At 38.7% G+C, this 23069-nt stretch overlaps 1 protein-coding gene and 1 long non-coding RNA gene across 12 annotated transcripts in view; both read left to right on the top strand.

Moving 5' to 3' along the window:
• Window positions 1–4256, top strand: part of LOC147345239 (uncharacterized) — a 49640-nt gene extending 45384 nt beyond the window's left edge. For 6 of the 8 annotated variants that reach the window (XR_015154628.1, XR_015154625.1, XR_015154622.1 and 3 more), the window contains one exon: window positions 1420–4256. This is a non-coding gene — a long non-coding RNA (uncharacterized LOC147345239). Of the gene's footprint in view, window positions 1–1397 lie in introns of all 8 variants that reach the window. The other 2 variants (XR_015154627.1, XR_015154623.1) reach the window with 1 other exon arrangement.
• Window positions 4257–6562: 2306 nt separating this feature from the next.
• The window catches only part of RBBP6 (RB binding protein 6, ubiquitin ligase), a 35597-nt gene continuing 19090 nt past the window's right edge, over window positions 6563–23069 (top strand). For 3 of the 4 annotated variants that reach the window (XM_086375288.1, XM_086375287.1, XM_086375289.1), the window contains exons 1-7: window positions 6563–7805; window positions 12627–12726; window positions 15077–15113; window positions 19520–19564; window positions 21597–21685; window positions 21813–21909; window positions 22267–22406. In XM_086375288.1, coding sequence (XP_086231414.1) covers window positions 7640–7805; window positions 12627–12726; window positions 15077–15113; window positions 19520–19564; window positions 21597–21685; window positions 21813–21909; window positions 22267–22406 — 674 coding nt within the window. In that variant the 5' untranslated portion in view covers window positions 6563–7639. The remainder of the gene's footprint in view (window positions 7806–12626; window positions 12727–15076; window positions 15114–19519; window positions 19565–21596; window positions 21686–21812; window positions 21910–22266; window positions 22407–23069) is intronic. The other variant, XM_086375290.1, reaches the window with a different exon arrangement.

Genomic DNA, 23069 nt, shown 5'->3' with positions numbered 1-23069 from the left:
CCCGTGACTCTTGCATTGGCAGGCACTGGCAGGCATCGGCAGGCAGATTATTTTATTGCTGAGCCACCAGGGAAGCCCACTTTCTGTTTCTAGGAAAGCACAATTTTAACTCTGTCTTACACAGCAAGAAACTAAGACCGAAGACTTCCTTGATTGTCTGGTGATTAAGAGTCCCTGCTTCCCATGCAAGAGGCTCTGGTCTATCTCTGATTGGAGAACTAGGATCCGGCATGCTGCAGGGCACAGCACCCACCCCCACCCCCCAACCCCCAACGTGAAGTCGCTCAGTCGTGTCCGACTCTTTGCGACCCCATGGACTGTAGCCTACCAGGCTCCTCTATCCATGGGATTTTCCAGGCAATAGTACTGGAGTGGATTGCCATTTCCTTCTCCAACCCCCAATCCCCGCCCAAAAAGACAGGAAACCAAGACTGGCTACACACTCTGTGGGACTCAGGGCAAAATGAAAATGAAACTTGTGAGAAATGTCTAGACAGCAACAGCGCAGCATTAAACCAAGCACAGGATCCTTCTGAGTGCAGTCACGTGAGCCCATAAAACATCCCCGGAGGAAACCAAGGGCCAGAGAAGTTAAGGTACTTTCCTAAGGTCACACAGCAAGTTTGGGAGCCTCTAAAACTACACGACTTTCCTTCCTTATTGTAAATTTCCGACAGGCAGGGGCTTTGATAGGTTTACTGCAGATTGCCCAGCAGCCAGCACAGTGCCTGGAACATACTGACGCTCATTACAAACTTCATATCTGAGGGAATGAATGAATAGGTCGGATTCACCCTAGACAGAAGAAGCTTCTCGGAGGTTCTGAGCTTTGCCTAGGCTCTGGCATAATAATATTTCCATTCCTGTTTCTCTTCTGTGTTTATCCAGAACCCTTGCATTCCTGGAAGAAGTAAGCGTGGCATGTGTCTGTCTATACATAATATTCCCTGATGGCTTTTATGAGGCCTCACCTCTTCAAAACATTCCTGGTTTTGAGTCCCACTTTTATGGGGTGGAGTGAAGTTAGAAGACACAGGACAATGTGAGGTCACCGGTGCCATGTTCTAGCTCCAGGTCCCCCAGGTCAACCCGAGTCTGATGGTCAAGTAGACTCTGATCTGAACACAAGAAAACTAGAACCAAAATATACAAGTATAAGCAAAACATGAGGTTTGTTTGCTTGTTTTTACAGTTATGGCTTTAAGTGCTACAAGAGTTTAGGGAGCTAGACTAACTTTGGTTTCTTTGAAAGAGGCTTCATTTTCCTGTCTGTGAGATTCTTTGCCGGCAGCAGGAAGGAGGGAGGGCTGAAACCTCAGGGGCACATCAATGAATTAATCATAACCCTGATCCCCTGACCACTTGCTATCATTGTTCTGTGCATGACTCCCTTTTAGTTTAATTGTTCTTTATTTTCAGTAAAAGAATGAATACCTGCGAACCTATCAGCTTATCTGGTGGCTCAGATGGCAAAGAATCCTGCAATGTGGGAGACCTAGATTTGATCCCTGGGTTGGGAAGATCCCCTGGAGAAGGGAACGGCAACTCACTCCACTATTCTGGCCTGGAGAATTCCACGGACAGAGGATCCTGGTGGGCTACAGTCCATGTGATCACAAAGAGTGAACCTATCCAAGAACAAGATCATTCCAACAACTCTGAGCTCCTCCTCTGTATTTTATCCTTCCTTCTTAGAGGGAATCACTCTCCAGTTGTCTTGTATAGATGTGTTATATCCAAATGCTTAACTAAATTATACATTGTTTAGTTTTACCTGTTTTTGAAATTCACAGAAAGGGTATTGCATAATATACTATCTTCTGAGACTTGCTTTTTTGATTCAAGAACAGCTAAAAAGATTCCTATCACCATATTATTGCACGTTGCTATATTTTATTTATTTTCACTGCTGTACAACATTCCAGTGTCTGGATAGATTTTAATGTATCTCTTCTCACAGCATGGGCATTTGGGTTGTTTCATCTTTTTGTTATTAAAAAGAGAGCTTCCATAAAATTCCTGTCCAAATTCATGAGCTAAATTTTGCCTTGTGTTTATAACCAATATGAGAAAGATACTATATATATATAATATATATATAAAGTTACTATGTATATATAGAGAGATATTATATATACTATATACATAAAGATACTACATATATAAAAGTGACATATATATATACTAACTCTATACTCATTGAACATCTTCTCATTTCTTCTCCTACAATCCCTTACTCTTTCTAGGAAAGTACTATTTTAACTGTTTCACAAATCAAGGAGGGGAATTACTGATTCATGGGGTAAAGGAATGCTCAGTTTTGCAAGAGAATTCCACTTTTTCTCCAAATGACTGTTCCAGCGTATACCCCGCGATGATCACAAGGGATCTTACTCTTCCCTACACATGTCTTCTATGCATGGTATTGTCATATTTTTTTTTCTGTTTTGGATCACACTGCCTGGCTTGTGGGGATCTTAGTTGCCTGACCAGGAATTGAACCTGTAGTGAAAGTGCTGAGTCCTAACTACTGGACAGCCAGGGAATTCCCAATTGAATGAGTGTTGAGTGAATACATGAATTAATAGTGGGGAGGAAATAGGTTGCTCATATCAGTTTTCAAAAACTCAGTTCATGTGAGGACTTAAATAATCAAAGACCTTTAGCTTACAGCAAATTAAATGTGCCTTAAAATGCTGTTAAGAAGACAAAAGAGAAGGGAGTCAAAACTAATGTAGCAAAAATCTTCTAAAAACTAAAATCATCTATGTATTATAGACATAAGATTTAAAACAACAGTTAAAAAACAAAAGACAGAAAGTCCCTTGCACAGTTTTAAAAGGGATAAAATGATCTTTGCTCTGTGTAGAACCCTTCAAACAGATTACAGAATTTAAACTCAGGAAGTTCATACATAAACTAGAAGGAAACATAGCAAATAAACATCTAAGGTGGGTGCTGAATGGCCAGGAACTGTACAGAAGTAAGGGTAAACACCTTGAAGGAGGGAATTCCCTGGCAGTCCAGGGGTTAGGACTTGACACTTTCATTGGCAAGGGCCCAAGTGTAGTCCCTAGTCCACTGGGGAACTGAGATCCTACAACCTGTGTGATGCAGCCAAAAACAACAACAACGGCAACACACGCACACCACACACAAACACAAAACACACGAAGGGGAGAAGACTGACGCATTTTATAAAAAATGCGAAAACTTTTGTAGCCTTAATGCTAAATAAATAAATACCAAAGTCATATAAGGGCAATCAACCATCTGGGGAAGATATATTGGTAGATCGGCGGTGTGGGGACATACATATCTACCTTTGATGAATTTGGTCTGAGAGCATGCAGACCAGACTAAGAATCTGATGATCTGGGGCATTTGGGAGATTGGATTATAACTGTAAATAAACTGCAGTCTCCATGAGGGCAGTCTTCACCCTAACTTCTGGAGCCTGGGTAGTAGTCCATGTTCCCTGCAGTGGACAGGCAGAGCTTTGTGGGTCTCCCAGTTCACAAATTTTAGCCAAAGGAACTAAGGTAAGGAATCTACTAAATGCACGTGTTTGGTGGAGGGATGAGGTACAGTGGGCTTGAGAAGGACAAAGTTATAAAATCCTAGCTATAAGAGTCCCAAAATTGCTACAGAGGAGACACTTGGAAGGGCTTCCCTGGTGGTTCAGATGGTAAAGAATCTGCCTGCAGTGAAGGAGACCTGGGTTTGATCACGAGGTGGGGAAAAACCCCTGGAGAAGGAAATGGCTACCCACTCCAGTATTCTGGCCTGGAGAATCCCATGGACAGAGGAGCCTGGTGGGCTACAGTCCACAGGGTCACAAAGAGTTGGACACAACTGAGCCACTAAGAGGCTCTTGGAAAGGGAGGCTTCGTTCACCATAGGTATAGCACAAAAGGCTTCTCAAGGACTTACAAAAATATTGGAGAGGGCTTCCCTGGTGGCCCAATGGTAAAGAATCCACCTGCATGTAGGAGACACAGGTTCCATTCCTGATCTGGGAAGATCCCACATGCTGTGGAGCAGCTAAGCTCCACCTGTTGAGCTTGTACTGTAGAGCCCAGGAGCCACAACTGCTGACACTAGAGAAAGTCCTCCAGCAACGAAGACCCAACGGAGCCAAATAAATAAATTATTTGAAAAAACTGGGGAGATGGGTACAACAGTGGCAGGGAATGTAATTCTGTGCAACCAAAAGAAATTTACAAAATTGATATTAATAAAGGAATTTAATGAAATTTTGTCATTAATCAAGCTACTTAATTAAATCCCATCAAAAGTATATTTAATGTGGATACATTTGACCTGTTTGGCGTGATCCAGAGTGAGGTCTCCAAAAATAAGTGCCCAGAGTAAACAGAGTTTTATAAAGGGCTCTTGGTTGTTGGATCCAGTCACATCACTGATTGTGTATTCTTTCAGAGAACTCTTAGTGCTCTTCTGACAGGATTCTGATCTACTCTACCCTAAGGGTGTGGCATCCTTTGAATCTCATCAAGTTGACTGATTAAATTAGGGTTGGTGGGATTAGCTAAAGACTAGTGAAAGGATACAGATTCACCATTTTGGAGGCAGAGATACTAGGATGATTTGTCATTTTCTTTCATTATATGTGATTTTTCCCTCATTCATTCACACAGAAATTTTTTTTTCAAGAAAAGCAGCCCTTCTTAAGTGGACCCAAGAGCAAGAAAATTTTAGTGGGTTACTGAAGAAGATAAAAGAGAAATGTGTTACATGTGAAAAGCATTGATGATGATGTGGTTGAATTAAATTGTATTTGTATCTCTCGGACTGTCCTTAATTTGCCAAAATCTTAAAACCATGCTATTACTATAGATCACATTAAAAATGTGTTAGTTATTCAACACAATGAGTGCCTACTATGTCCAAGCAGTATTCTGAGGCGGAGATACAGCATAAGCTGCTGCTGCTAAGTCACTTAAGTCGTGTCCGACTCTGTGCGACCCCATAGACGGCAGCCTACCAGGCTCCCCCGTCCCTGGGATTCTCCAGGCAAGAACACTGGAGTGGGTTGCCATTTCCTTCTCCAATGCATGAAAGTGAAAAAATAAAGTGAAGTCGCTCAGTCGTGTCCGACTCCTAGCGACCCCACGGACTGCAGCCCACCAGGCCCCTCCGTCCATAGGATTTGCCAGGCAAGAGTACTGGAGTGGGTTGCCATTGCCTTCTCCGATAGCATAAGCAAAAGAGACAAAGTCCCTTTTCTCAGAACAGACGATTTAAAAATAGACATAAACTCTGTGGGTAATGATGAGAGCTTGGAAGAAAATTTAAGTGTATAGGAATGGAGAGTAATGACGGTCCCATTTAAATAAGGTGGCCTCCGGAGACTTTTCCAATAAGATGACATTATGAATTGTATGGATGTAATAGTAACTTCCCCAAGCACCAAGGAGAAAAGATGCCAATCTACTGAGGGGGTTCTTAGTCGCTTAGTTGCTGCTGCTAAGTCGCTTCAGTCGTGTCCGACTCTGTGCGACCCCATAGGTGGCAGCCCACCAGGCTCCCCTGTCCCTGGGATTCTCCGGGCACGAACACTAGACTGGGTGGTGCTTAGTTACTGCCAATTAGCGAAGGAATTTCGGACCCCGCCACCGAAAAGACGTTCCTCTGATTCTGCAAATTCAGAAAGTGCACGACCCCTAGCCTCAGTTTTCTCATCTATAAATTTGAAAGTAGTAGTGCTGACCACCTCGGGTTTTTTGTTGACGTTGTTAAACTGACATTTATTGAGCCACATTAAACCATGTGCTAGGCACGGTCCTGAGCAATGAAAACGTATTCATTTAATCCATGACAATCCTGTAAGCCAAGTACGATTTTTTTTTTTTTAAAGAGTATTTTATAACCTAGGAAACGGGAGGCACAGAGGAGTAAAATCTAGGGTCCCACAGGTAGGGTTTCAAAGCAGGAAACTGCTCAGAACCTGGAAGTGTTGTAAAGCGCTTAGCCCCATGCTTAGCACGTAGTAAGAGCTCAGTAAATCTTCCCAGTAGTGGCTGTTATCTGTTCTAGCCCGGGGCTGCTCCAGAATTTCTCCTGAGGAAGAGCTTTAGATAGCCAGTCTGTTGTGAGGGGAAGCTAGGGGGTGCTTACATGGCAACCATAGTTAACTGCATAGCAACCATAATGTTTACTTAAACTGGGGGGCTCGGGAGGATCGATGGGGGTTGTGTGGAAGGAGGAGTCAGCTAGGTGCCCCTCCCACACGCCAAGTTTCAATGGGAACTAGCCAGGCACCAGCGGAAACCTAAGCTCCCCTCCGGAACCGCGCTATGAGCCGGTCCTCTTTGCTGTCTGTCACCCCGCCTTTTGAGGCAGATGGTTTCTTCCGTTCACCCGGCTGGTTCAGGTTCCGCGCTCGGGAGTCACAAAGCGCGGGGTCACGTGGGCGGGCCGGTGCGCTTTGTGACGCCCAAGCCTCGCCCCTCGGCCCGCCTATCGGCGCACGCCAGCCCCGCCCCTCGCGCGCCGCCCGTGCAATCCCTGCTTAAGAGACCCCGGAGTGGGGCGCTCGCCCGAAGCCAGGCCGCGTCCGCCATAGTGCCTGGCTCAGAGGTGTCGCCGGCGCCTGGTGAGGGCCCGAGAGCGGCAGAGGGGCGAAACAAAACAGGGAGCCGGCGGAGCCCTCGCCGTTGCTCGGCGGTTTCCGGGCTTAATCTCGCGGTACTGGGCCGAGAGGCGACGGAAGCGAAAGGCGAGAGAAGCTCGGAGCACTCGGCGAGAGGAAGCGTCAGGGAGCCTTCGGCGGCGTCGCGAGGGTCGGCCGAAGCCCCCCGGCCGCTGGCTGGGGCCCGGGGTGGTGAGGAAGTGCTGCGAGGCCTAGCCGAGGCCTAGTACCGGCTTTGTGTCTGAGCGGCGTTGGCGTTGGCGTTGGCGGCGGCGGCGGCGGCGGCGGGGGGGAGGCGGAGCCGGGGGCGGCCTGCGGGAAGGCCTCTCCTCCGCCGACCGCGCGTTTCGGCCTAGGCCGCGGGGCCGCCCGTGGCCCTGCGGGGAGCAGGCGAAAGGGGTCTGTTGCGTGGCGGGGGCCTGGGCCTGGGGCAGCCGACGCCGGTCGTCCGGAAGCCAGGAGGAGGCGAGAGGCCGCTCGTGGACTCCGGGCCTAGGCCCTCTCCCCTCTGCCTTCTCCCGGGGCCTGGGTCACCCCCATCCACGGAGAAAGAGACCATCCGGGAGGTGCGGCCGCGCTATGGACCCCTGACCCCACGGGGTCACTTGGACTCTTAACGTGTGGACTGACCGCTACTGACTGCACCGCTGCCCCTGTCTCCTGCCGGCCCTTAGCATGAGCGAGGGGGACCCAGCCGGGTGACATTGTGCCGGTTGGCGGATTCTCGCTTGCCCCCTTGCCCCGTCCTCGTCCGCCTCCTCCCACATGAAGCGATTCTGAATATCCGGGGGGAGGGGCGGGTTCTGAATTATTGTTTTTACGAACCCCTGCTTGTGGTTGGGGGGGTATTTAATCTGAGGCTTTTTAGGGTCCTTCGGTGTCTCTGAGTGTTTTGTGTGTGTACATATTTTGCTCCTAAGTTTATAAATATACATATATTGAGCGTGTCCACGTCTCCTCGCTGAACCTTAGGAATCCTTTGGCACCATGTCCTGTGTGCATTATAAATTTTCTTCTAAACTCAACTATGATACCGTCACCTTTGATGGGCTCCACATCTCCCTCTGCGACTTAAAGAAGCAGATTATGGGGAGAGAGAAGCTGAAAGCTGCCGACTGCGACCTGCAGATCACCAACGCACAGACGAAAGAAGGTAAGAGCCGCCCGGGCTCCGGATCCTGGCTGGTGGAAGAGAGATGCTGGTGGCGAGGTGCCTGGCAGGAGGCTAACCGCCATTATGTCTCTTGTGGGACTCTTCGTTCTAACACTTTGGGGACGACTTTCATTGATAGCCAGGGGTTGCAGCAGTCAGCCCCCCGAGTTTAACTGACTTTGATTTGTTTTCTGTATACTTGGGTCATCTGCAACCGGCCGATCCCCAACTGTCTGATGATTCCTCCCAAATGATTTTTTTTAATGATGGTTTTGATGGTAAGGGGTGGGGACGTCATCCAGGTTGTCTGAGTGCTTACCCGGGGGCATTTCCTAATCTGTTTTCCATCTGAAGGAGGAGAGGAGAGCAAGAGGAAGGCTTCTTTGTAAAGCAGCGCTGGAGAACCTTCTCTAACTTTCTAACTTAATCACCGTAGGGGGTTTGATGGCAAATTTTAAGTCCTCCTCTTCTCCCTTCCCCGATTTATTTAGTTTTAATTTTGGAGTTGCCTGTATTTGGAGAAAGATCCTCCCTTTGATGTTTTTAATCCAGCCGGTTTTTAAAGTTGGAATTGCTTTTGGAACTTGGTATGTTCTGGTGTGACCACTTTTGTCTGGTGTGTTAAGTTTAGAATTAAGTAGTTGAACTCTGCGTTCATCACATTGCTGTTAAATTTTAGCAGTTTCATAAAGATCAAAAGTACATATTTTTTAAAATAGTGGTTGCTTGATTTTATATGATTATATTGATACTAGGATACGGAAAAATAGTCTGCTGCGCTACCATATGAATATACATAAGCCACTAATTGGAATCTTTAAATTTTTCTCTTTTATTAAAGCTTTTTCTATGATACTGAGAATTTAACATAGATACGAGAATGAGAATGGCCTCTTAAGAGTTTCTATTTTCAGATTCTGGCTTTGAACTTCGGTTTCTTTTTCTCAGGACTGCAACGCTGATGTGTCGTTTTGTGTCTTTTGAGTTTTTTTTGATAAGATGAGAAGTAAAGTGAAGTTCTAGTTAGGGTAGTTTATTGATCACTAAATTTGGCTTAGTGGAACATGGGTTCTTTTAGTTGAAATTGGGGGAGGTTCCCCCACTTGTCAAGTACAAGAGCTGTTTTTTACGTTTACATCCAGACATAAATATAATTGTATTAAGGAACAGCACTCAAAAATAGTAAGAAAGAACTTGTGTACTAACTTGATAACATGTACAGGAATATTCTCCGCTTCCCCCCTTTCCAGTTTTTCAGTGTATCAGACCTAAGAGACGCTTCATGTGAGGCTTTGGAAATTGTGATTGTGAGGAAAATTGCTGGTGATCATGATTAGTTGAGAAACAGCTTTTAAAAACATTATTCAAGAAAATACCTTTAAGGAAATATTTTTTAAGGCCACAAAAGCCTTCCTTAAGCATTACAGTCACACTTAACAGAACAGATGGATTTATAATAATTTTAGGACATCTGGATATGTTAATGATGCTTAATGAAGGAGAGAAAATAAACTATTAAGTGAAATTAGAGAATATTAAGACAGTTTTAATCATACAGAGATTTCATATTTTGCTTAAGTATAACACAATTAACTCATTTAAGATTAAACTCCATCAATCTTTTCCATCTAATAACTGATTACAGCTTTGTTAGACTGGAATAAATTATTGTTGATTGAATTTTTGTCCATGAATTTAAGAGTTTGTGATGTGTTATGTTTTTTCTAAGCTAGGAAAGTATTTAATACCTTATTTTTACAAATGCTGAAAGCAGGAAAGTGCTTTGCGCAGCCCCGTGTTTTTTGTTTGTGAACTGTCATTATTGGAGAAAACTTTGCTGTAGTAAGCTTTGCTATTGGATTGGTTAAGAGAAGAGAAGGTTTGCATCTTATGCTGTCCTCAAATTAGGAGAGAAAAAGATATTTAGGCACTTAATGAATTTTATGGCAAGTAGTATCAGTGTCACAAGGCAGCTGAGTAGGAATGCCACTTGCTTTTAGCACCATCCAGTGAATTAAAGAGGACAGAATAAATATTTATAGCTTCATAGTTAGGAGATTGCCTAGGAAAGAATGGCGCACTGGATCACTTTAGTTTGTTTGAATTAATGTTTCTCTCATGTTTCTATAAAAGATTCTGGACAGTTTTGGAAGTCTGTCCATGTTTAGGACTCTTAAATCTTAGACTGCAATGCTTGAATCAGAATTTCATGTTTCAGATTTAAGAATTCTGCTTCTTTGTTTCTAGACTACATTTCAAAATAAATCTCAAATTATCTTTTTGTGTTTTTCCTATATAAACTTGTTTTTCTAAGTTTACTGCTTATTTGCAATTATCCCCCCCCCAAAAAAAAAACACACACACAATAAAACAGCCTTTATTCTGAACTTAGGGTAAAAAAGATTTGGAAGCTGAGGAAAAAGGATTTTCAAAAGACTATTTCTCCATTTCTTAAATTTGTCTTGTTTTTCATTTCATCCATATTCTTCATGTTTTTGGATCAAAAATGGCAGTGTCAAATAGGATCTTTTGAAGCTAACAGGTTACTTATTGAGGTATTCTAAAGGTAGGAAATCATCACTGTAATTCAGATACTTTAAAAGGTCAATTAGAGAGCATGTGGCATCAGAGCCAGACTTTAAGCTTGACAGCACTGTGTTGATGAGGTGAATAAAGTCGTCTTGGAAAGCTCCTGAACACAGTTGCTATTTGTTCCTACAGTGAACTCTTTTGACAGTTGTTACATAGTCAGCAACTTAATTGTCTGGTATTTGACATAAAGTTTTAGAGTTGTTTTTTTTTTTTTAAAGATTCCTCATCTCCCATGCTTCTGGGTGTTTCTTTCTTAGAGCTTGCTTGAAACTTGGAACTATCCTGAACTATGCAAAAGATAATGATGGTAGTCTTACATTAGAAAATTGTATCACTCTAATTGGATACTTATGAAGATAAAGCTTACTACTTGAAATATATATACCAAAAAGAACCCTTTCCTGAACAATTTATGTGTATGTGCACTCAGTCGTGTCCAACTCTTTATGACCCTATAGACTGTAGCCCTCCACTCCTCTGTCTGTGGAATTTTCTAGGCAAGAATACCGGGTAGGTTGCCATTTCGTCCTCCAGGGGATCTCCCCAATCCAGGTATCGAACTTGTGTCTCTTACCACTGTGCCACTTGGGAAATCCAGTTTATGATAATGTGATTAGAAAGGATAGAGTCCAGTACATCTATAAAAGCTTAAAATGCTTACTACATATTTGATAAACTTAAAATAATTAGAACAGAGGTTGATAAGCTTAATAATTAGAGCACTTGGTGCTGAGTAACTTAAGTGAGTCAGGTAAACTCAGTAATTTAAAGAGTGAACCCTAATACTTGATTGTTTGATTAAGGGAGATGGTTACATTTTTACATATATCCCCCTGTAGTGGATTATTTTTGGTAATTTTGCAAATTCCTTTCATAGGAAATTTTTTTTTAAAACCATCGTTGAATTCACTGATTCATTTTTTGTTTGAATTTCGTTCTTAGAGAACTAGTCCAAGTAATAGTCCCAAGAGTAGGATAATTCTTCCTGTCTTGTCTGCTCAGAAAGTAGCATCTGTGTTCGTCCAGTTGCCTAAGCCAGGAACCCAGGAATTCATGACTGATTTCTCTTTCTCCTCCATCTCTGACCCCACCCACATCTGTCGGAAAGCCTTAAAACATTCTCTTGATTTCTCGGTCACTTCCAGAGCAGATCATTATTCTCTCTTAACTGAACTACGCAGCAATCTCCTCCTTAGTCACCCTGTTTCTGTTCTTGTTCCTATACAGATTCATTCTTCACTTAGATACCAGAGTTTTTGTTTTTAATGTGAATCAGATTGTCATCATTTTTATTTAAAATCCTTCAATGATTTCCTGTTGTACTTAGAAACAAAATATAAATATATGTAACCTGCACCTGTGTTTCTGGTCATTCTGTCCTTTTCATCAGCTCTTCTGGCCTTTCTGTGTCATTTTTTCCCACATGCTTCTCTGTCTGAAACATTCTTTGCCAGTGTTTTTGCATATCTTGTCTTCTCAGTCTTCTCTAAGTCTCAGATGTCAGTTCCCCAGAGGGGCTTTCCTTGAATCAACATTCTATCCAGAGTTGCATCCCACTTAGAATTCTTTATTACAAAGCCCTTTTTTCTTTGACTACAAAGTATTCAAAATGTGTCATACTTTTTAGTCTGTCTTCCCCAGTAATACTCTTGTACAGCCCAGGAAAAGAGAAAGTGAAGTCGCTCAGTTGTGTCTGACTCTTTGCGACCCCATGGACTGTAGTCTACCAGGCTCCTCTGTCTATGGGGTTTTCCAGGCAAGAACACTGGAGTGTGTTGCCATTTCCTTCTCCAGATCATCTTCCCAACCCAGGGATTGAACCCAGGTCTCCCGCATTATAGGCAGACGCTTTACCGTCTGAGCCACCAGGAGAGAGAAAATATTTTCATTCTAAATGACAACTTTTTCCTCATATAGTTCAGATGTTCAGCATTACTGGCTAAATAGAGAATGACTTAGTCTTCCTGAGACTTGGGGTTCCACTTCCATCTCTGGTAGAGGTGCCAGAGGCAAGAACCTGTTGACATATTTGGTGTTAACTCCTTATGGCTTTGGATATTTGTTCTGACAATAATCTCGATGCAAGGAACATGTGGTTATTAATGCTCTTTTATATTTAAGATGATTTCCCATAACATTTATGTCTGGTTGAAGTTTTCTAATTCTTGAGGACTATAACTTACCCAAATCTCTAAATAGAAATTCAACTCTTTATCCTTTTATTTACAGAATATACTGATGATAATGCTCTAATTCCTAAAAATTCATCTGTAATTGTTAGAAGAATTCCTATTGGAGGTGTTAAATCTACAAGCAAGACATATGTTATGTAAGTATTTATTAAATTCCACATTTGCAAGTTCTCAAAATACTTTTTACTTTGTGAGAAGGAAAAGGTATACTTTAGAACTGAACTCATTACTTTGTGCTAATGAGTATGTCTTCTTAATCCTTAAAATTACGAGAACGTTTGTTTTCCTGGTTTCTTTCCCCAGTTAAACTGTAGTCAGAAGTAAGAGTGAGTAGGCTTTTTGATCTATATAGGTAATACTAACAAAAAGCAAATGATCTTCAAATAAGTAAATCTTTCCCCTTCGTTGGTTTTTATTACCTGGGCACTTTTCCCCCCTACCATTTTTTCACTACAAGAATGTAAGTGTCTTGAAATCTGTCCTAAATATTTTGTCAGCGTCAGGAGTATTCAGTAATGCTAGTATTTGCTTCTCATTAATAAGGGACTTTGTTGGAAAGCGATGTTTATAGGATTCATGAGCACAGACACTGAAATCAGGCTTAGATTTGACTCCCATTTATTGCTTCACACCAGTTGTGTGAAATTGTATTTGGGTAAATTACCTAAAGTCTGTACCTCAGATTCCTCAAAATAAAATATATGTAACTCCAAGGAATTGGAGGAATTCAGTAGTGCCTGGCACATGGCAAATGCCCTTTATTGGAGTAGGAATTACAGTGGTAATACTTAGGAATGGTCTAGAGCTTAAGGAGTTCACTAAAAGGGCAGGATTATAACTTTATATCTAACTTTCTCTGCTTTCTTGCCATTTTAATGCTGATAACAGTTACTGGGTTGGCCAAAAAGTTTCTTCAGGTTTTTCCAAACAATGGAATGAAAAAACCGAAACGAACTTTTTGACCAACTCAGTATGATCTGTGAAGAGGATAGCAACTTGGGCTATTTAAAAAATACTCAGAGGTAAGATAGACTTACTTGAAATTCTGGCAAATTCTGCTTTTGGTCAGTGAAATTCTGGCAAATTCTGCTTTTGGTCAATGAAACATTCTGGAATTTGCCAGTCCTAGGAAATGGAATGTGTTCTTGGAATTGAGGTAAAATAAAGTCATTTCCTGGAGCTTTGCTTCATGTGGGCAAGTTTTCTTTCTAAGACTGTTCTCATTTAGTTTAAAGTTCTATTCCATATTTTAACATTTGGAGGTTCTTAAATCTTTTGTATAGTAACTTTAAAAGCTGAAGACTTTTTTTTTTCCTTCTGTAAATACCAAGTGAGCTATGTACCTTTAACTTTATATAATTTTGAGACATTATAAGGGAAGAATTATTTCCTAGAATTTAGTGTGAAGTTATACCTTAATTTACTAAGTGCTTTGTAAAAATAGCAAACATTCAGTTTCAGGAGATTGTTTTGATATTCAGAAACTTTAGGGAGAGAATTGTTTAAAGTACATGGGAAAATAGTTGCCTCTTACAGAATTGCATGTGTAATTCACTATGTATTTGGTTTCTTTTATAATATACTTGCCTCATGAAGTGTTTTTGAGTTTGTTGAGCAAATACTAGTAAATGAAACTTTCATTTTTATCTCAGGATGTCCCAGTCATGTACAAACCAGAAATTCCTTTCATATCCTATCTAACATTTTTCTGTCAGGATAGCATAAACTTAAAACTAAAACTAAGCCTTTACAGGCTATATTTTAGCAACTTGACCCTCATACCCTTTCCTGTGTGGACTTTTAAAGGAATTTCTTCTTGAGCTTACTTGTGTATATATTTTTAAAAATCAGTTCAATTCTCCATAACCAACTTATTAAACTTATTCTTTTAACGAAAATACACTGTCAAACTGTTGATTTTTCTGGAAGATAGCGTTCCTATTTTATCTTGGTCACTGTGTTGAGACTTTTAAAAAGATGAAACTGCCAACCTGTCTTTTCTGGATTTGAAATTTAGTTTTTGGAGCATAACAGTTTCTCAGGGCTCCAAATTATAAAGTATTTACAGCAGCAGTCTTGCTGTAAGGTAATTCAGGGTATGAAAATTCTCATCTGTACCTATTAAAAAGTGAGGATTAATATACTTGTTCAGCCTATTAAGAAATAGCCACAAAGTTTCTTGAATAACAAAATCCTCATACTGCCTTTCAGAAAACATTTATTTTAGGTAGAAAGATACACATCTATTCTATAATTACCAAGTATGGATTTTTTTTTAAACCAAAAATGCATCTTAAACTGTTCAAAGGTAGTAAAAATTAAATAAGGTAGTATATTTATTACTTCTGAAATTGGTTGTTTTTAAATCTTTGTGCCAAGGAAAAGTTGTGATCCTAAAAAATTTATGATTGGAGAGATGTTTTTAGCACAAAAATTGATTAATAGCTACTCAGAGAGTTAATGCTGTTTTTCTTTTTGTCTTTTTAGAAGTCGAACTGAACCAGTGATGGGAACTTCAAAAGCAGTATGTAAAAACACAATCTCACACTTTTTCTACACGTTGCTTTTTCCTTTATAATGTAGCAGTGAAGTAAATCATTTTTAGAACGTAATATCCAGTTGATCATAGTACATATTGTAAATAAAATGTATTTTGATGACAGCTCAGTTGAATATGGATATATGTGGCATAATTTACACACTTTATTTTGTAGAAATGGGTAATTTGTGCCCAAAAACCACTGTTTCATATTAAATATGGTAGCATTCTCCCTGTATGACACTGTGTTGTACAGTTAATGTATGATCCTTTTTAGATCGTGTAGGTTTTACACTGATGAACATGGTAACATGTTCTGCATCTGTCTGTCTATAGTTAGTATTTTGTATGTATGTACAGGCTGTTGTGTGCTTTTTGTTTCCTGCAATAAAAAAAATGTTTGGAATGTATATTTTGCCATTTTCACGTTGTATCACTTAGTTTTTTTTTGGTTTTTGGGTTTTTTTTTTTTCTTTTTTTCTGCCTGATTGATGGCTTTGAAAAATGCATTAGCAACATCCAAAGCTTATATTTAAAGTTTGATGCTTTCTCCAAGTTCAGACACGTCATAGAGCTTTCCAGAGACCATTGACGCAGCTTTTATTATTTAGTTTTGCTTTATTTGGCAGTTTTGAGCTCCTATTCTTTGTTTACATCTGTACTGTAAAGTGAAACCTGGAATTGGGCCCCCTACAAGTATACAATGTTTCGTCGATGATTTTGATGATTTTATACAATTGAGTACTCAAGTTTTAATAGAGATCTTTTACTTCTAGTCTGCTCAGTTGTCCGAATTAAAATAATTCCCTCTTTCTCATAAGGTATTAAAATGCTGCATTAATTGTAAGCTAACTGAAAGCTGTAGCTTATCAAAGGTAACTCCTCTTAACCAGGTTAACATCTTAGTAACCTTAAGTATGACACCTTTTTGACTTTGAGCTTTTAAGTAAAAGGTAGCAGCATTCCTGAGTTATAGGGTGAAACACCCGGTTCAGAACAGAGATCTGTAGTAATTGAGTTCTGTAAAACTTGATGGTTCTCTAAACGTTTGAGTGCTCAGGCTTGATTTGTACACAATACAAGATGTCTGAAATCCTCACTTAGAATTTAAGGGTATTGCTTGCTCTTTCAACTTTATCCTTTTAAAATACTAGTGATCTTTTAATTGTGTATCAGGTATTTTCACTAACCTTGGATCATTGAATCTTAAACACGATAACATAGAATATCTGAACTTTGGACTTGTTTTCTAAAGTATATGGCCTTTAGTTCTCATGGAACTAAATATAGTGATTCAAAAATCAAAACTTAGTGTTTTGGGAGTTTTTTTCCCTCTTTGGGGTATATGGTTTTTTGGGGGTTTGGGGTTTTTTTTTTTTTTTAAAGCATAATGCTGTAAAAACTGTCCACAAGTTTCTGTTTTGCTGGTGATTGGTTTAAAACTGATTTTTATGTATCCAAATGCTAGCACAAATTAGATTGACTATACTGGTGACTGTAGTAGTTAATGTAACACATTTTGTATAAAGTACATTTTATACAGTATTTAAACTAATTCAGATGAAGTTTTATTTCTTGAAAACAATTATTTCCTTTTTGTTTATTAGCATGTGTATAAGCACAGATCACATGTTCATAAATAAAGTTAACATTCTTTTAGCCTTGTGTGTTCCCTGGCATGTCTGTATTACACTTATAAGAAGCAGTTTATTTTATGCTTATTTAGGTTTCTCTTTTCTTTCTTCTTTTTTAAAAAAAAAAATAACTAAAAGTGGCTTTAATTTTTAGGTAGAATTATTTGAAGTGGAGAAATTAGATAACATAATATCCCCATTATTTGCTTGGGGTACATTTGCTGACATTTAAAATACGAGAAAATATATTCATAAAGCATCATTAGTGCCCATCTTAGGAGACTTAGGTGTCCTATGCACATTCACAATTAAGACAAAATCACTAAAGCCAGATTTTTTAATTCTGATTAGTAAAAGTAAATGTATGTACATTTTTGGTAACTTAAGCCAGCTCTAATCAAGGATGGCTGTTTCTATATTGCACAGCTTTGCTGTTTGTAGTTATCCTTCCGTGTTCCAAAGCTGTGGGCCTTCTGCTAACGTCAGAATTACATTTTGTAAGATCCTTTAATTTCAGGCAAGTATAGTTGACATAAAAGATTTCAGATTCTTGCTCCCAGAAGCAAGACCACAAATTAGATGTGAGAGAGGTAGGTTAATTTTAATCATGTCCACAGTGTGCATATTAATCAGTGTTTCTAGAGACTACTTTTTTAAAGTAGGGTTTTTTTAATTGATGTTTAATACATATAAATTCCTACTCATTTTTAAATCATTTCTTGTCAGTATTTTCACTTATTTCTTAATATCTTGCTATATGTAGAAAACAATTGGATGCCTTCCTAAATTTGTGGTAAATTATACCTCCTTGTATTTTTATAGGGTATTAATGTGCTATATATAGGGGCTTCCCTTATAGCTCAGTTGGTAAAGAATCCACAGATTATTTGATGGGAAAAAAGTGATTTAGATGCTGTTGAATATCTAAAAGCACTCATAACTAAATATATGCTCCTAATAACAAGTTGGCCCAAAGGAAGAATAGGAAAGCCTGGCATAATAACAAAAAGACAGCTGTATTTGAGGAGAAGAAGAACAACAAAAAAGTTAGGTTTTTTTGGTTTCAGCAGTAAAAAAGTGTAATATAACTGCTGCTTTCTTTCTAAGGAAGTGATCAGCATGCATATTCTGTATAGTAAAAGGCTATTTTAAAAGGCTATTTGTTTCTTTGATTAGAAACATAGTATAGATGATGGTTGACAGCAGTTTGTTCAGTCCTTATTTCTTAAAATTCAGGTAATTCCTGGTTGATATAAAATGTTATGCTCTTCAAAATAGATTGAATAGGTCAGAATTTTTCTGGGTAAAAATAGGCTGTGTTCTTTCAATTTTTCTTTCCTAAATTTACCTCTTGAGATATTCATTCTTTAAGGAAAGAACACTTCAACCCACTGATAGATTATATGGCTAGGAATGTATATGGGGTTAGTGCATTTATGGACTCTATAGTCCCTCAATGTGGAGCTGAGAACCTTTTGTTTAGATAAACATCCCAACAGTAATATCCATCAAACTAGCTTTTAAAACTCTTAAGACATGTATAAGATGTATTTTAAATTTAGCCAACATTAGTTTTATTTCCATTTATTGCATTCCTGCTGTGGTGGCATTAAGCTAAGAACTACATATTGAAACTGGTTACATTTCTATTTGGGGCTCCAAGTCATGCTGCTTTTTTTTTTTTCTTTTTCAAATACTCTCAGTTCTTTGGAATCCTTGAAAAATGCATGATGAAGACTCACTTTTTTTTTCCTTTGATCCAGACATCTCTACATTCTCTCCATTTTAAAGAAGAGTTCTGACCAGTAATGCATGAGAAATTTGTAACATGTTGAATAAGCAACCCACTTACTATATAGGAAGCTGATAATGTTTTCATTTTGGTACACTTGTAGGGAAATCATGTCTTTAGAGTTACACGCTAAAGATTGTGTGTGTGTATACATTTACACACCCATGCATAAACACTTTTTAAAAACTGATATTAATATAGTTCAGGGAAACAAATAAGCACTTTTAAATACATTTGAACATACGTGTTTTAAAGCCCTCTTATATCCATGTTTAATACTTGCTCCCTTTGATTAAAGTAACTATTTCCCCCGCATATTGAAGTCCATCCTATAACTGCTCTGTTTGCCCTGCCCCGGGATGCCTTTTGTTTCCCTTTATTTGGCTTAAAATTTTTGCCCTGATAAAGCTGTGGTTTCTTTGGCGAGATTAGCTACTGATGCTTTGCATGGGAGAATAAACTTATTCAGACCGAGCAGTACGTACTCAAAAGAGGGGAAAGTAGCAATTATTTGGGAGCTGTTTTATTAAAGCAATTATCTGAGCCTTTAAAGAGCTGCTTGTTTTTACAGGGTTGTATACTGGCATTATAGGAAAGTTAGATTTCTTATTCTCTCTTCTAGTGTACATTGTCTTGAGCATCATTAGTTTTAGAAATCACTGATAAACCTGGGACTCTTAGTATTTAATCACCACACTGAGCAGCTTTCCTATCCTTTTCTTTACTGTTTTCTCATTGTAATAGCATCCCCTTCAACCATTAACCTTTATTTATTGTATGTGAGATGTGTGGAAAAGGATAAGTTGGGTGAGCTACATTTCAGCTTAAAACAAGATAACATTCTTTCGAAAACTTCTAATAAAAATACCCAATATTTGAACATTAAGTGGCAGTAGGGAGTAAATGATCACTTTCAGATGTTTTCAGTGTGGAACTTGAATGTGTGTTTAATTTTTTATGAACAGATTGATGACTCTTCTGCGTCTATTTCTCTGGCCCAGCTTACAAAGGTATATATATATTCTTGAAAATATAAATCTTTTTCTAACATCGTAATTTTTTTTAATGTGGAGCAGTTGTTTTAAGAGGGGTTGGGGGAGGAAATACTTTGCAGAAACATTTGTACATATTATTACTATCCTGTAAAGAGTAGCTGCTGTTTTGAGAAGATAGGGGGAGTATTTTGCTTCACCATAATGTTGGAGTTTCATCTTCAAGACAGAAGAAACAAATGAAGCTACACTTACTTGCCTTTTTTCTCATACATTTTGTTTATTTATACATTGGAAACTAACAGATTTCTGGAGGAATTCCCTGATTTTGGCTGTAATTTATGTGGACTTTATACAGCCAAAATAGAAGCTTTCCTTTACATGGACAATTGCGTGGTTATTTCTTGAATATTTGAATTGATCCCTTGAAAGTTAACGTTTTAAATGTGATACAGTTGTTTCTCTATGCTATAGACTTGTAGTCTGTCTGCATTAGAAAAAGTTTTAAACAACCTAATTTGTTTGAACACAGACTACATGAATTGTGTAAATGTATAAAGTTGTTCGCAGGAATATACCAATGTGTATGTTTGGCAGAGGGGCAAATTGTTACCTCCTGAAATCATTGTATATGCCATGTTTTGCGATAAGATTGCTTGCAGTTTTCTGCTCAACAGTGTGTACCTTTTGTTTGGGAAAGCACTAGTGATGGATTAATTTTTAAAACAATAGACTTAGTTTGCAAATTATGCCTTTAGGGGAAAAAAGGCAAATGATAGAGAACAGGTAGTGTTTTGAGGGCCAAGAAGGAAGTTTTCCAAAAATCCTTTTTTCCCCTGCTATCAGAAATATAAAATTATATTTAGCAACCAAAGTGAATTAGTAGACAAGTTTTCCATTAGTGCTGTCCCTATCTTGTCCTTGGCTTTGTTGTAGGTTTTGTCCTTATCCCCTAGAATGTATCCCCAAAATGTCCTAGTAACAAATACAGCTTTTTAAACTCCTGTTGTGGGAAAAGTATAAAGTTGATAATTCTAAAACCAACCTCAATAATTTTTTAATGCAAAGTGGTTTAGCATAGAGTTAACATCTTTAGCAACTTATAGTTCACTGTTTAAAGTCTTCTGTACTGTAAGGACCATATTTGAGTTCTGGTCTATTCCTCCATTGTTTCTTTGTGGGAAGCAGTTGGGGAGTTTTGGAGGTTTGGGGGACTTTTTTTTTCTTTAACTATTTGTAAGTTAATGTTTGGGTTCAAACAAATTAGTTGTTCAACATCTGTAATCCAGTTTTTTGTAAATGTTGCTGTTGTTCTAAGCTCTGTTAATGTTAAGCATTCTTTGTATATAAAATTACAATAAAGTGTTAAAACTGGTTGCTTGTTTTGTGGATGAATGTAAAGCTAAAACCTAATGAATGGCTGATAATGAGTGCTAGATGCTTGAAGATTCAAGTTATTAGGACTCACTCCCTTAGACCCTGCTTATTATCTAGACTACTGTATGTAATACCTCAGAGATGAAGTTCATAAATCTTTGGAGAGTTGGATTTATAATTTGAATGCTCAATGCATGTGCTTTGCACTTAATTTTAAATTTGGCACCACTACTTAAAGAGCCTTCTGATTTCTAGTATCTGCTGCATAATATGTTCAGTGTCCTGTCCCCAACCCTACCTCTAAGTCGTGTGCTTGACACTTGATGCTTAATGCTATGACACTTGAATTATTTTTAATATTTAAAAATGTCAAGTGTTTCTCTAACTTAATCTCAGTTTTTAACTTAGAAGAGTAGTATGTAAATCTTAATGTAAGGTACAAACAGGGTCTAAGGTTTGAGTGCCCCCAGAAGGACTTTCTTCAACCCATAGACACCCAAACATCATGTAATGACCTAAGGCACTCCCCATGCCTCTTCTAGGTTATACTTGTTAATAACTGTTTTTATGCAAGATTAGATATTGCTCTTTACAGGATGAGTGGTGTTGTCTTTGGCTGTGTGGTCTTAAATGTGTTTCTAATGTGTGTGTCAAATAATTACCTGTTAAACAGACTGCCAATCTGGCTGAAGCCAATGCTTCTGAAGAAGATAAAATTAAAGCAATGATGTCGCAATCTGGCCATGAATACGACCCGATCAAGTAAGTTTATAAGTACTTTATTCTAGTACGTATTTTGGGGTGGTACTTAACAGCCCCCCATGTCAAGAGCTTTTTTTTTTTTTAAAAAGTCTTTGTGTTCATGTAATCTTTTTTTTTCCCCTTTCAGTTACATGAAGAAACCTTTAGGTCCACCACCTCCATCTTATACTTGTTTCCGTTGTGGTAAACCTGGCCATTATATTAAGAATTGCCCAACAAATGGGGTAAGTTCAAACTAAAATTTTTCCTTAGCCATATTATTTCTCTTGGTAAATATTGGCTTCTACGTTATAGTGGCAAATGAGCACAGCTTCTGGAGCCAAACTACCGGTGTCAAATCTTGACACTGCCACTGAGTGAGCAAGTTACGTGAATGTCTCCAAGCCTGTTGTTTCTTCTCTGTGAAATGAAGATAGTGATAGTACTTACCTCACATGGCTGTTGTGAGGATTAAATGAGATCATACATGTAAAGCTCTACAAATAATACAAGCAGATAGTAAATACTGTGTGTTAGCTAATATTATTAAATAATGGTAACTGCTTTTTCTCTTCCTCCTCTCTCCTTTCCCCTACCTGTAGGATAAGAACTTTGAATCTGGTCCTAGGATTAAAAAGAGCACTGGAATTCCCAGAAGTTTTATGATGGAAGTGAAAGATCCTAACATGAAAGGTGCAATGCTTACCAACACTGGAAAATATGCCATACCAACTATAGATGCGTAAGTATTCAAATTGGGTATGATCTGTGGAGATTACAGTCAATCCCGGTGATAGTGTTTTATTTAATCTTGGGCTTGTAACTTGGCTACTTGGATTCCTTACAAACATTGTATACCAAGTCTTAGTCTATATGTCGCATTTCTGTGTTAAGAATGAGAGGCTGCAGTCTGCTCCATTTAAAGCAAATTAAAAATGTATTTGGGGTTTTTGTTACCAGTGAGTGCCACTTTCCTTGTGGTCTTCTAATTTTTCTTTTTTCTGTCATTCCCTGCTTTCTTCCTCATTCACATACATACTCCTACATAATCTTGTATGCTATTTGCATCTTTTAAATGAACAAGTTAAGTGTCTTAGACTTTTTAAGAAACAAGAGGCTTAAGAATAAAAGTTCTGCAAGATATCAAGGCAGATTTAAGTGTGAAGATTATAGGAAATACTCAAGTATCTTGACTAGTTTGGATATACTATGTGAATCTTAAGATTCTAAAGTATGGTTTATTTTATAAACTGTTAGTTGAGATCTGTTATATAACAGTTCAGAACTATTTTTCTGTTATAAACTGTTTGTAGCTCTGTAAGCCATACCTTAATGCTTATTTTTCACATGTTTTCAGGTTTTATTTTAGGAGCCAATTTTTAATGAAATGAATAGACAGGAAACC

This window comes from Bos grunniens, chromosome 25, assembly GCF_055505025.1.
Source record: "Bos grunniens cultivar Pamir isolate PY7600 chromosome 25, Bosgru_T2T1.0, whole genome shotgun sequence".
In the NCBI taxonomy this organism is placed as follows: Eukaryota; Metazoa; Chordata; class Mammalia; order Artiodactyla; family Bovidae; genus Bos; species Bos grunniens.
This window is presented reverse-complemented; position numbering and strand designations above follow the sequence as displayed.